Source organism: Phacochoerus africanus, chromosome 2 (assembly GCF_016906955.1).
Source record: "Phacochoerus africanus isolate WHEZ1 chromosome 2, ROS_Pafr_v1, whole genome shotgun sequence".
Classification (NCBI taxonomy): Eukaryota; Metazoa; Chordata; class Mammalia; order Artiodactyla; family Suidae; genus Phacochoerus; species Phacochoerus africanus.
The window spans coordinates 97,638,660-97,653,791 of record NC_062545.1 but is presented as its reverse complement, the minus strand read 5'-3'; the positions used below and the strand labels follow the sequence as shown (position 1 = coordinate 97,653,791).

Below are 15,132 nucleotides of genomic sequence, written 5' to 3'. Positions count from 1 at the left end.
CAATGAACTGCCTGATCAGGTCATGTGCCTTTGTTGTATAAGCCTGTAACTGTGTCTGTTTCTTCCACTGTAGCATTTATCACACTATATTGTAGTTGTCAGTTTAATCTTATCAGAGGTATTCTATGAGGTTAGGACTCAGGAACCATATTTTTATCCCTGCACAGTATCTAGTGCAGTAAGTAACTGAATGCATGAATTCTCAGTTGGTTAATAATCCTTTTCTTTCAAGGTCAGTTTCCTGCAATATATTTTTTCTAGCCTATCCATTTTTCTGAATTTTCTTTGACCTATGCTTTCTGATTCTTCAGTTTTAGATTCACTGTAACACCTTTTTAACACCCTGATTTCAGCATCTTGTTCCACAGTCAGTGTATTTTCAGTCAGATGCCAGTTGTCCTAGCAGCCGTTAATGTTCAGTCTATGCTCTGAAGTGGGAGAGACAGGGAATTGGCAGTGTTTAGTGGACATGGGAGCCATAAAACAATAAGCAGTACTGAAGACTATAATCATTGGCTAGATGATAGGAATAGAGTGCTGGTTCTTAATCCTGCCTGCCTTTATTTTTTTACTTTTTAGTTTTTAAAATAGGTTTTAAATGGCCGCACTTGTGGCATATGGAAGTTTCCAGGCCAGGGAGTGAATCCCAGCTGTGCCTGTGGCAACACCAGATCCTTTAACCTACTGCGCCAGGCCAGGGATTGAACCTGCACCTCCGCAGTGACCTGAGCTGCTGTACTCTGATTCTTAACCCATTGCGCTACAGCAGGAACTCCCTGCCTGCCTTTAGAATCACTTTTGCAGTGTTTCTAAAAATACCAATTCAGGGAAGAGAGTGAGAATCCAGATCTGATTGATCTGGGGGCCAGTTCTCCAGATGATTCTAACATACAGTCTAGATTGAGAACCTCTCAGCATATGGGCAGAAAGAACTAAAAGGAAGTAGAGATCTCTTAAGTGGGAGACCCTTGTAGAGGAGTTAAACATTGGAGAAATGTCTTTTTTTTTTTAAATTATGGTTTATTTACAATGTTATGCCAATTTCTGCTGTACAGCAGAGTGACCCATACACACACGCATATATATATATATATATATATATATATATATATATACACACACACACATACACACACACACACACACACATATATATATATACACACACACATATATATACACACACACACACACACACATTCCTTTTCTTACATTATCTTCCATCATGGTCAATCCCAGAAGGTTGGATGTAGATCTCTGTGCTATACAGTAGTACCTCATTGCTTATCCATTCTAAATGTAATAGTTTGCATCTCCTAATCCCAAACTCCTAGTCAGTCCCACTCTGTCCTCCCTGGAGAGGAGTCTTAATTAGAGAAGCTTACCTGGGCTAAGAAACAGAGAGGTGATGCTCACTTTCCCCAGGTGGTCAGGGTCCAGGACGTTGAAGATTCTGCCTAAAGGCTATCCACCCCTGTGTGTAGCACCTGTGCCATAAACAAGTGCATACTTGTTTATGGGATAGTAATTTCTCTGTCCCCCTCAATGGTAGAGGTGTTGCCTTATCTTTGTATCTCCACAACTTGTTTTTTGCAGGCATTTCTTTTTTTTGTTCTTTCCAGTTTTATTGAGATATAATTGACCTACAGCACTGTATAAGTTTAAGGTATACAGCATCGTGATTTGACTTACATACATCATGAAGTGATTATTATAGTAAGTTTAGTGCACATCCATCATTTCATATAGATACAAAATTAAAGAGAATTTTTTTCTCGTGATGAGAACTCTTGAGATTTACTCTTTTAACAATTTTTATATATAATGTACAGCAGTCTTGATTATATTAATCATGTCGCACATTACATTATATCCCTAGTACTTGTTTATCTTCTAACTGGAAGTTTGTGTCTTCATACCTCACCCATTTCCCTCTCTCCCCCCACATCTGGTAACCACAAATATGATCTCTTTTTCTTTGAGTATGTTTTTGAAGTATAGTTGACCTACAGCACTCTGTTAGTTCCCGTGTGTACAATATAGTGATTCCGTATTTCTATTCACTTCTAACTGATCACCATAATAAATCTAGTTCCGACGTCACCATACAAAGATACTACATAGTTATGGACTCTTCCCCACACTGTACATTTTGTAGCTAACTCATTTATTTTGCAATTGGAAGTTTGTACCTCTTAGTCTCCCTCACCTATTTCTTTCCTCCCTCCCTCTTCCTCCCCCATTGTAGGTATTTCATAGTAAGTATGAATGTGGGAAGAAGCAACAGGTATCTGGCTGGAGGTGGGGGGAGCTGGAACGAAGGGGAAGCTTTGAGGAAACTCTTGATTGAAGCCTGTGATTCCTGTTGGTGAATGGAGGTCATTAGATAGGTTGGTAGAGCCAAACTGTGGACAAATTTGAAAACTAGATAAAAGAGGATGAAATTGAGCTACTAAGAAGGGGAGAGACGCTATATAGGTCCTTTGGAAGGCACTCTTTTTTCGAAATTTTATGGCTGCACCTGCAGCACATATAAGTTCCTGGGCCAGGGAATTGAATCTGAGCTGCAGGTGCTGCAACACTAGATCTTTTAAACCACTGTGCCGGGTCAGATCAAACCTGTACCTCCCCAGCAATCTGAGTTGCTGCAGTCGGATTCTTAACCCACTTTGCCAAAACAAGCTTATGAATGGGCTTAGGGTTGAGAGCAGAGTGTGCAGACATAAGTTGAACCTGAATATGAAGTCATAGGTTTTTTTTGACTACAGAGTACAGTAGTCACAAAAAAAAAAATCACTGAGTCTGACCCAAATGAAGCATTGCTTATTTTTCTGTTTTATTCAATGTATTTTCCTTACATCTTTTTTAGAGCTATAAGTTATGCATAATTTTATATATTCATTGTTTTTCACTTCTAATATTGTAAATGTTTCCCTTAGGGTATAATCTTTGCATTATTTTATTTTATTTATTTACTTATTTATTTATTTTGTCTTTTTGCTTTTTCTGGGGCCGCTCCTACATATGGAGATTCCCAGGCTAGGGGTCTAATCGGAGCCGTAGCCACTGGCCTATGCCAGAGCCACAGCAATGTGGGATCTGAGCCGCATCTGCAACCTACACCACAGCTCATGACAACGCTGGATCCTTAACCCACTGAGCAAGGCCAGGGATTGAATCCCCAACCTCATGGTTCCTAGTTGGATTCGTTAACCACTGCACCACGATGGGAACTACGCATTATTTTATTTTTTGAAAAGATTTCCCCCCTAGAATTAAAGCAGTATAACCAAACTGTAGAATTAGGAAAATGGAAAAAAAAAACCACTCTCTTTTACCACTCTAACACTATGAGCATTTTGGTGTGACATTATTCCTTTGTTTTTCCCCATCTATATAACTCTCTCTCTCTCTCTTTTTTTTTTTTTTTTTTACTGGTAGTTATAATTAGAAGTATAAAATTTTATGTTTTTTTCTGGTATTATTATAGAAGAAGTATTTTTCCATGTTGCCCTTGACCATCATATACATTCTTTTAAAATGATTCTATAATATTCTCATTGAAGGATTTTTCCAAAATTTACATTGTCATTTACTTAAGTTTGTTTGCAATTATAAATAATTTTGAAAAGTACATTTTTATGTGGATCATCTGTCATATTTTTTCATATTCGAGATTATTTCTTAGGGATAGTCTTTGAAGAATCAAAAAAAATAAGTAAATTTCTAGGCCATGCTGGTTTCAGAAAAATTTGCCAGTTTATACTGAGAGATTGAGCTCATTTTTGAATCTTTGCTATAATACCTTGTGGGGATACATAGACAAGAAGAGCCCTGTGTCTCAGAAGCAGCACTGTTTGAGAAGCAAAGTAGCATAGTGGCAAGTGCTCTGGACTAGAAAGTTGCAAACCTGAGTCCTCAGGTTTGTTTTGTTTTGTTTTGTTTTGTTTTTTTCTTTTTAGGGCACGTGGAGGTTCCCAGGCTAGGGGTCAAATCAGAGCTACAGCTGCCGGCCTACGCCACAGCCACAGCAACGCAGGATCTGAGCTGTGTCTGCGACCTACATCACAGCTCACAGCAATGCTGGATCCTTAACCCACTGAGCGAGGCCGCAACCTCATGGTTCCTAGTCGGATTCGTTTCCACAATGGGAACTCCTGAGTCCTCAGTTTGATCCTGTATCAGGAAAGTGTGTGAATTGGGGCATGAGATTTTACCTTCCTTTTATATAAAATGAAACTAGAGGAGTTCCCATCATGGCTCAGCAGTTAATGAGCCCAACTAGTATCCATGAGGATTCGGGTTCGATCCCTGGCCTTGCTCAGAGGGTTAAGGATCTGGTGTTGCCATGAGCTGTGGTGTAGGTCGCAGTCTCAGCTCAGATGCCACGTTGCTGTGGCTGTGGCTGTGGCTGGTCCAGCAGCTGTAGCTCTGATTTGACCAGTAGCCTGGGAACCTCCATATGCCATAAGTGTGGCCCTAAAAAGACAAAGAAAAAAAAAAGAAACTTAGAGATGAACTTTTATGTTTCTTTGTACATCTAGAGTACTGGTTCTAGCATTTCAATGTGAAGTTTGGCTATGCAAAGTATGTTGGAGACCTGAGAAAATCCACGTAGCCTATAAGCTGATAGGGGATTAGAAGAACATCATTTTATGAACTGTCTACCTTGTATGCTCATTGCCTTTTTCTCTTTCCATAGCATTGAGAAGTTCTGTGCAGAAGGCATCCCACTCTTGGGAATTTTGGTCCAGTCGAGGCATTTGAGAACAGTGGTCCATGTCCTGGATAAGATTCTGCCTTTGTTCTACCCTTGCCAGTATTACCTTCTAAAGAATGAGCAGTAAGTGGAGAACAGCCCAACAAGTACAAAATGACTATGTCCTCTGGTTTCTCAAGTATAATATAGGGGATGATATTTCACTAGTGTATTTTTATGAGGCAGAAAACTTCCTGCCCAGTTTAGAATGAGTGATGAACAGTGACGGTAATAATGATTCCAGTTTTATTGTCATGAAGGATATACTTACTTTTGTTATTTAATTTTGGATTGCTTATAGCTTATTAGTATTGAAAAGAGTGATTGTTTCCATGAACATCTGGGAGTAGTGTTTCTGACATTGAGCAGCAAATGGCTTTGCTGTCATAACAGTGGCAAAACACACTGCTTTTAACTGCCTAGATGTGCATGAGGCAGTATTATAGGCAGAAATAAAGGTACATAGGAAGGTGCTCATCATGTGAGATGTTCATAGTCTTGTTGAGAAAATAAGATTGTGAGGGGATTACAAAGTTAGGAAGCAAAATATTGGCAAGGCCATGCTTGGGCATATAGATTGCACTGGCATTACGGTTGACTCTTGAACCACACAGGTGTGAACTGAACAGGTCCACTTATACGAGGGCATTTTTCAGTAGATATCCTGGAAAAATTTTTGGAGTTTTGTGACAGTTTGAAAAGACTCACAGATGAACTGTGTAGCCTACAAATATTGAAAAAAATTAAGAGAAAGGTGTAGCATGTATGTATAAAATATGTATAGATACTAGTCTGTTCTATCTACTACTGCAAAATACAAATCGATAAATTTTAATTTTACTTATATATTATATTTTAAATATATATTTTATAATTTATATATAATACATATAGTATATAGATGTATAATTTATACATTATATTTTATAGTTTATATATTTTAAATATTATAATTTATTGTAATTATTTATAATAAAATTTATCAAAACTTACATGAACCCTTATAGACCATACATGGTGCCATTCACACTTGAGAGAAATGTAAACAAACGTGAAAGTGCGGTATTAAATTATAACTGCATGTGATTGGTTGTAGTACATACTGTGTTCTACTGTTATAATTTTGTAGCCACAACCTGTTGCTATCAGGGTGTCCAGTATGTTTTGTGTGATGCTAATCATCTTTGAGTGAACAGTTTTTCTCTCCAGTAAATTGTGTATCATAGTGAGAAGTGATGTCTTGCAGTTCTCCTGTCATTTTCATTGTGTTTAGTGCAATACTGTAAATCTTGAATAACACCAGAGACCCATATGAAGTGCTTCTAGTGATGTTGAAAGTGCTCCCAAGAAGAGAGAAGTCATGACGTTACAAGAAAAAGTTGAACTCCTTGATATGTACTGTAGCTTGAGGTCTGCAGCTGTGGTTATCTATCATTTCAAGATAAATGAATCCAGCATAAGAACCACTGTGAAAAAAGAAAAGGAAATTCATGAAGCTGTCACTTAAGCTATACCAGCAGGCACGAAAACATTGCACTTTTTGTGAAATACCTTTTTATCTCATGTTGAAAATGCAGCTCTTATGTGAGTGCAGGATGGCTATAGGAAAGGTATATGCCTGTAGACCCTAATGTGATTCAAAGAAAAGGCAGAGTCATTTTGTGACAACTTAAAGCCAAAGGAAGGTGAACGATCTAAAGATGAAGAATTTAATGCCAGCACAGGATGGTTTGATAACTTTAGAAAGAGGTTTGGCTTAAAAAATGTCAGGATAACAGGAGAAGCAGTTTCTGTTCACTAAGAGGCAGCAGACGAGTTCCCAGATGCTGTTACAAAAATCATCAAGGAGAGAGGCTATCAGCCTGAACAGATTTTTAATACAGATGAAAGTGCCCTATTTTGAAGAAAAAAAATTGCCACAAAGGACATTTATTTAGAGATGAGAGCATCAGAATTCAAGGCAGCAAGGAATAGGCTAACTGCTGTTTTGTGCATATGCAATTGGGTTTATGATCAGGATTGCCCTTACTCATAAAGCTGCTTGAAGAGGAAAGAGGAAGACTAACTGCCAGTCTTTTGGTTGGACAAGAAGGCCTGGACAGCGAGAACCCTTTTTCTTGACTGCTTCCATCAGTGCTTTGCGTTGAAGTAAGGAAGTACCTTGCCGTACCAGACTGCCTTTTAAAATTCTTTGGTAGGAGTTCCCGTCATGGCTCAGTGGTTAACGAATCCGACTAGGAACCATGAGGTTGCGGGTCCGATCCCTCATCTCGCTCAGAGGGTTGAGGATCTGGCATTGCCGTGAACTGTGGTGTAGGTCACAGACTCGACTTGGATCCCGTGTTGCTGTGGCTGTGGTATAGGCCAGCGGCTGCAGCTCCGATTAGACCCCTAGACTGGAAACCTCCATATGCCATGGGTGCGGCCCTAGAAAAGACAAAAAAAAAAAAAATTCTTTTGAGGATGGACAATGCCCCTGGCCACTCAGAACCCCATCAGTTCAGTACTGAAGGTGTCAGAGTGATCTGTTTGTCCCTAAACACAAGTGTCTCTAATTCAGCCTCTAGTTCAGAGGGTCATAAGGACTTTTAAGGCTTATTATACCTGGTACTCTATGGAAAGGATTGTCAACACTATGGAAAAGAACCCTGATAAAGGGAACATCAGGAAAGTCTGCAAGGATTACACCATTGAGGATGCCACTGTTATAGAAAAAACTGAAAGCCATGAAGCCCAAAAACAGTAAACTCCTGCTAGAGAAAACTGTGTCCAGATGTTGTACATGACTTCATAGGATTTGTGACAAAGCCAGTCAAGGAAATCATGAAAGGGGTTGTAGATATGTTAAAAGAAGGGAGGAGACGAAGGGTTTCAAGACATGGATCTTGGAGAAATTCAAGAACTAAGAGATACCACAGAGACTTGATGGAGATGAGCACTTCTGAACCAGTGCCGGGTGATGAGGAAAAAGAGGCAGAAGCAGCACACCAGGAAACAAATTGACATTAGATAGTTTTACAGAAGACTGATTACGTAAGACTAATCTTGACTTTTTTTTTTACAACATGGACCCTTCTGTGATATAGGCACTGGAACTAAAGCAAATGGGGGAAGAAAGCTTGGTACTATATAGAAACATTTTGGAGGGAAATGAAAAAGCAAAGAAGTAGAAATTTTGATGTACTTTTACAAAGTTACACTGAGTGTGCCTGCCTCCCCACCTCCCATTCTACCTCCTGCACTTCTGCTTCTGCCACCTTGGAGGCCACAGATCAACCTTTCCTCTTCCTCCTACTCAGCAGGAAGATAATGAGGATGAAGACGTTTAGGAGGTCCACTTCCACTTAGCGAATAATGAATAATCATCAGGCTGCACAGTTGATAAACTTATCTGTTTTTTTTATGTGTGTGTCTTTGTGTGAAAATCTTAAGAACTGTACAGCAAGAACTGTATGTGACATTTTGTGCCATCATCATGATGATGTAAGTATTCATTGTGTAGAATACTGTGTGCAAGACTCATATTGAAGTGGATAGCCTATTCTTACATAGGCAAAAGGTGAATGATATTCCATATAAAGTTAATGATGTGTTAGTTTTCTTACTGTTTCATAATTTTGCTTTCAAAGAATTGCACTACTCTTAATTCCCTGAAACAGTATGCCCCTCTCTTGTAATTGGAGAGAATGCATATCAGCCTATTATCACAGGTAAGTGGTTTCTAAAAATTGTAACAGTGTTTCCAACACTGTATTATCAATATGACTGTCATACTGTATGCCATAAAGGTTGTATAACCATTCATTCATTAGTATATAAGCTAGGCAGTTGTGAAACAATTGCACTGGTTGCATAAAAGCAATCATATTGCTGCTTCTTCTTTATCAGTGCTGAATTGTTATACCTGTGAATAAATATGAATTTCTTTTTCACATTGTCTTTTTTTTTTGATAGGCAAGAAATAGATTTATTAGGATAGGATGCTTGTGAGAGATGCAAGCGGGCATGCAAGGAGGCTTTTTTTTTTGTCTTTTGTCTTTTTTGTTGTTGTTGTTGTTGTTGCTATTTCTTGGGCCGCTCCCACGGCATATGGAGGTTCCCAGGCTAGGGGTTGAATTGGAGCTGTAGCCACCGGCCTACGCCAGAGCCACAGCAACGCGGGATCCGAGCCGCGTCTGCTACCTACACCACAGCTCACGGCAACGCCGGATCGTTAACCCACTGAGCAAGGGCAGGGACTGAACCCGCAACCTCATGGTTCCTAGTCGGATTCGTTAACCACTGCACCACGACGGGAACACCTGTCTTTTCACTTTTGATGTCAAATGTTAATAGCCTCTATAGTATTTTATATCACATAAGACAGTGTTGATGAAGGTGCTGACAGACAGTTCATCTTGTAAACAGATGGTGTAAACTAACAGTATCAATAGATACAGTACTATAAGCGTATTTTCTTTTCCTTATGATTTTCTTAATATTTTCTTTTTTCCAGCTTACTTTATAAGAGTATAGTATATAATACATATACAAATTATATGTTAATTGACTTAATCAGTGTTATTGATAAGGCTTCTGGTGAAGAGTAGACTATTAGTAGTTAGGAGTCAAAAGGTATACAAAGATTTTTGATTGCATGGAGGGGGTCAGTATCCCTAACCCTGTGTGTTCAAGGGTCAACTGTATATAGAAAAAGCATATGGAATTATGGTAGAAGAAATAGCTGCTTAGGGAAGGAAGACATTAAGGATGAGGACTAATCAAGATTCCTAACTGCACATGATGAAAATCCAGTGCACACGTGTTTTACCAAAAAGGCTCTTGATAACATCAGGTCATTCTAAAGTTGTGGTTCTCAAGTGGGGGTGGATTTTGACCCTCAGGGGACATTTGGTGATGTTTAGAGATCATTTTGGTGGTCACAAGCTGGGGTGGGGCAGGAAGGGCAGGGATTGAAGGAGGCTGCTGCTGACATCTAGTGGGTAGAGGCCAGGGATAGTAGTAAACATCCTACAGCGCACAGGAGAGCTGTCCCAATGTGTCAGTAGTTGAAGTGCTGAGAGGCCCTGGGTTAGTGTTTCTCTTTGTGTTTATCCACCCTTCCTGGTCCCTTGGTCCTGCTTGTCTCTCTCTCAGGGCTTCTCTTGTAGGTGTACTTTTTCCAGGGGAAACGAAAGTACATGGCTACAGAGAGAACCATTATCCTTGTTTCCCATGGGAAAGGCAGATGTTTTTCTTTATCATAATTCCTTTTTTTTTGGCTGTGCTTGTGAATTGCAGAAGTTCCTGGGCCAGGGATCAAACCTGAGCCATAGCAGTGACCTGAGTGGTGGTGGTGGTGACCAAGCGAGATCCTTAACCTGCTGAGCTACCAGGGAACTCCTTTATCATTATTCTTTATGATGATTAGTCTATTCATGTGCTCTCCCTGAGCCTGTCACTGTGTCCAGAGGGACTGACCAGTCCTAGGAGGAAGAAGTATGGAGATTCTGTATTGGGAGCCCCTCCCTCCCACAACTCTGTAGCGTGGAGGCAGCACAGTTCCCTTCATGAAAGGATGTGTTAACAGAAGGGAGATAGCAGATGCTCAGTGAACAGAAGCAACAGATAGCCCACAAATATGACTTTTTGGAAAAGGAGGGTCTCTAATTGAGCTTTGAGGTGCATTGGGCCAGTGGAGAGGACATGGCCAGACGGGGCTTTTTCAGTATCTGTAGTGGGCGGGAGGATTGTCTGGAGAGGGCCAGGCTGGGGAGGAGCGTGAGTGAAGGCATAGAGGGGGGAAGAGAAGTACCTGTCTGGGGAGCAGGGGGGAGCTTATCTGGCTGGGGCCTTTTGAAGGGCGAGGAAAGAGGAGGTGAGGTCTCTATAGTAGGGGACAGGTAGTACGTCCAAAGGCACAATGGGAACATTCCAGTTTTCCCATTGTGTGTCATTGCAAACAGGGTGTCACAGACTTCCCTGGGGATGAGAATCACTTGGAGGAGCTTATTAACTATAGGCCCCCAGCTCCTCCCCTGGAGATTCTACTTCAGTAGAAATGGGTTAGGGCCTAGTGGCTTTTTTTTTTTTTTTTTTTTTTTAATTTAAATGAGCCTCCTAGGCATTGAGCAAGTCCAGGAATGCATGTGTTCTGGTTACACATGGCAGGGTGGTCAGGTGTGAGTTGTGTCCTCACTCCGTCACTTCACTAGTGTTTGGACACAGGTGACTTCCTTAGCATTTCAGAGCTTCCATTCCTTTATTTGTATGATGAGCTAATTAACACTGCTTCTCATACGGGCTAAGTGTAAGGATTAAGTGATACACAGGAAGTATCATGCCTGCCTGGAACACTTTGAGTAAATTGTCTTTAGATTTTTGAGAGATTTTAAAATTAGATTGAATGATCTATTTTTTCCCCTTAATTGTTACATTTTGAGTAAAGGTCTTTCTAGGCTCCCCTCTAATGCCTGCACTAGCTCTGTGCTCTGAACTCTCACAGGCTTTATTGTACCTTTTCTCTTGTGGCTTTTCCTGTATGCTCAGTGGAGTGTGGCCTGTGTCATGGCCCCTGTGAAATAGGAAGCATCCTCATGCAGCAGTCACAACTCTTATTGTTGGCCTCTGGGCTGCCTCTGTCTGCACGAGGGGAGCAAAGCAGGCCGGGCACTGCCCTCAGACACAGAGGAAGTCATCACGTTCTCAGGATGCAGTTACCAACTTTAAGTGCCATGAAGGAAAACAGTGGTGCTCTAAGAGAGGTTAAATGGGTTAGACATATTTTATTTTTTTGTCTTTTTAGGGCCACACCCACGGCATATGGAGGCTCCCTGGCTAGGGGTCTAATCGGAGCTACAGCTGCTGGCCTATGCCACAGCTACAGCAACTCCAGATCCAGGCTGCGTCTGTGGCCTACACCACAGCTCATGGCAACGCTGGATCCTTGACCCACTGAGCAAGGCCAGGGATCAAATCTGTAACCTCATGGTTCCTAGTTGGATTCATTTCCGCTGTGCCATAATGGGAACTCCCATATTTTTTATTTTTTTTGTCTTTTTAGGGCTGCGCCCGCAACATATGGAGGTTCCCAGGCTAGGGGCTAAATCGGAGCTGTAGCTGCTGGCCTGCACCACAGCCACAGCAATGCCAGCTGTGTCTTCGACCTACACCACAGCTCATGGCAATACCGGATCCTTAAACCATTGAGCAAGGCCAGGGATCCTCATGGATACTAGTCGGTTCATTAACTGCTGAGCCACGACAGGAACTCCATAGACGTATTTTAGATGGTGAGGAGGGGTCAGGAAGTCTGCTCTGAGGAAGAGACATGGCAGATGAGATGTGAGGGATGAGTCAGAGTTTGCCAGGTTAGGTGTGGGGAAGTGTTTCAGGCAGAAAATCCAGCAGAGGCAAAGGCACCTTGAGAGGAGGGAGCCTGGTGCACCTGGGGGACCAAGAGCACGTCTGAGACTTAACTGTGGTGGTATTGCCTCCCTCTCCCAGTATGTCACCATTTTGGAGTTGACACCCAGTGAAAAATTGCAGAGTGGTTCTATAGACACCTCTGCTTTTGTTAGCAGGAGTGGGGAGTGCAGAGGTGAAGCTTTTGGTGTTTTCCCTCTAATGCTCTATAACTCGCACATGTTTTTGCATCTTGAGTCTGTTCACCACACGTCTGCAGGTAGGTAGATTTAACCCATGTCAAAGTGAAAAACTTTATTCTTCTGAAATTCCTGAAGACTTAGCAGAATCCCTAGAGCTTTGGGCTAAAAATGGGGCCACTTCAGTATTTTTTGGTTTTCTCATAAGTGTTTAGCCACTGGAAATTCTGTTGACTTCTGATTGGAAGGTAAAGTGTGTTGTCCTCTGTGCTTGGCAGGTTTCTATCCCACCTCCTCCTGTTCCTACACATGGACAGCGGTGTCCCTCAGGGTGTCACGCAGCAGGTCACCCACAAGGTGGCACAACACCTGACAGGAGCCAGCCATGGGGACAACGTGAAGCTTCTCAACAGCATGATCCAGGTCAGGGCCCTAGTCAGCCCCTAAATACACCCTCGCCTGCCTTCGCAGTCAGACACCCCCAGAGCTAGCATGTCTGCGTGTTGGTCATTTCAGAGCACTTAGCACAATTCTTTGGCTAGGAAAGTCAGCAGATCTGGGTTTTGTAGTGGAGATAGGGATTATCTGGTAAATGTTTTAAAAATGGGAGGCTGGTTATTACCTTGCACATCACCTGAGCCCTTTCTCCGTAGGCTCACATTTCTGTAAGCACTCAGCCCAATGAAGTGGGCCCCGTTGCCGTATTGGAGTTCTGGGTTCAGGCTCTTATAAGCCAGCATCTCTGGTACCGAGAACAACCCATCCTCTTCCTCATGGACCATTTGTGTAAAACAGCTTTTCAGCTGATGCAGGAAGACTGTGTGCAGAAATTGCTCTATCAGCAACATAAGGTAAACCTGTTATGGAATTTATCTTTCGGTCATCGGCTAGATAGTAGCTTTATAAGGGCGTTCCCTCATATGCACCCTTCTCAATACAGCTCTATGGCCACGGCCTTTTTCAAGCTCTGCCTTAACAGTGTCTTGTCCAGTAACTGTAGTTTGCTAGCACAGGTCCCGTAAAGCCAAAGGAAGCACACCCCAGGAGGAGCCATGCCCATGACATTTGGCTATCATGTGCTGCCTGGGATTATCACTGCTGGTGAACTAATTATTGCAATCTGTATCCTACCAGCATCTTCTGTATCTCACCAGATCTTGAAAAGCGCATTGATTCAGTTTTTTTAAAGCCTCCTCTCTCTACTCCACATGCTCTCCCTGGTGTAGAATGCTTTGGGGTACCACTGTGACCGGAGTCTGCTGTCCTCTTTGATGAGCTGGATCGTGGCAGGCAACATCACACCTTCCTTTGTGGAGGGCTTGGCCCTGCCTACTCAGGTAGGAAATGTACTGTGAACCATTTATTATCTTTGTGAACTTTAATATTGGTATCATCCTTGCCAGTACCTTACTAATAGCCGAAAATCACTTAGCACTTACTATGTGTAAGAATACTTTTTCATTTAATCCTCACAATAGCCTTCTGGTGAGGTTGTGCTCTAGCTAGTCATGTTTCACAGAGGCTCTAACTGAGATTTAAGGGACTCAGTGGCTGGTTCATGGTCAGACAGCTCATGATCGGATTCCAGCTGTCTGACTGCAGGGCCTGCCCAGCACTAGGGCAGAGTGGGTAAGAGTGGTTGCTAGAGCTACTGTATAACACAGGGAACCATATCCAGTCTTCTGGAATAAACCAGAATGGAAAGGAATATAAAAAAGAATGTGTATATGTATAACTAAGTCACTCTGTTATACAGCTGAAATTAACACAACATTGTAAATCAACTACGCTTTAATAAAAAAAATTAAATTTTCATTGTTATTACCACCTCTGACTTTGTGTGTCCAATTATGTCTCTGTTTTATCACTTAAATCAGTAGTAACATCTTTCAACTTCCTGTCACAGTCTTACCTCCCTCTCGCTCTTCGAGGTTCCTCTTGTGATGCCGCTGAGACAGACTCCATGCTTTAACAGTATCCATCTTTCGCCTAGCTGATTCTCTTACCTTCCCCTCCGTCTTTGTGTAGAGCCTTCTCTGGTGTATCTGCTTCCTCTGTTCTCACCCTCCGTCCTTTGGTTTCCTATAGCACTTGACCCCTGATTCAGTACTCAAACTTCTTTACATTTTGGTTACTTATATATTCATCTTATCTCTGGTGAATGGAAAACCTTCTAACAGGCAGAGCTCCTGTCTGGCCCTCTTTTCTGTCCCTCTTGTGTATAAAACCTGCCTACCAAATAGTGCTGAGGGAACAAACATCATCACTTAACTAAACTAGCCTTTCCAAAGAAATTTAACATTTTTCAATGACCTATTTTGTCTAAATTTATATCTGTGGTAAGAAGAGAAATAGGTGTAAACACTATGTTAATTTTAGAAACTAAATATTTGTTGTTTGAGAAGTGTAATGGAAAAGACGTCGATTCGTGGAAGAGGAGGATGTATTTTTGTCTCTCTGAGGTAGCAGCTCATTCCACTCACCTGTACCTGGTGTTATTGTAGGTCTGGTTTGCGTGGACAGTCCTAAACATGGAATCCATCTTTGAAGAAGACTCCCAGCTCCGAAGAGTTGTTGAAGGAGAACTGGTTATAAACTCTGCATTGACCCCCGACCAAGCTCTGAAGGTGCAAATAGCAGTTCTGCATTTGAGTGGTAGAAGGTGGTTCACATTTGATGCTGATGGGTTCACCTGTGGCTTTCGGACTTCTCTGTTTTCTTTTGTTGTGAATATTTGAACAGCACAGTAACCAAGCTAATGCTTAACACGGCGTAATTGAAGTATATACT

General features: G+C 41.6%; 1 protein-coding gene across 4 annotated transcripts in view; it reads left to right on the top strand.

The window, feature by feature from the left end:
- Nucleotides 1-15,132, top strand: part of EPG5 (ectopic P-granules 5 autophagy tethering factor) — a 117,567-nt gene that overhangs the window by 45,208 nt on the left and 57,227 nt on the right. For 3 of the 4 annotated variants that reach the window (XM_047764098.1, XM_047764089.1, XM_047764116.1), the window contains 5 exons: nt 4,703-4,843; nt 12,621-12,765; nt 12,996-13,193; nt 13,569-13,679; nt 14,847-14,969. In XM_047764098.1, the coding sequence (XP_047620054.1) occupies nt 4,703-4,843; nt 12,621-12,765; nt 12,996-13,193; nt 13,569-13,679; nt 14,847-14,969 (718 nt within the window). The remainder of the gene's footprint in view (nt 1-4,702; nt 4,844-12,620; nt 12,766-12,995; nt 13,194-13,568; nt 13,680-14,846; nt 14,970-15,132) is intronic. The other variant, XM_047764107.1, reaches the window with a different exon arrangement.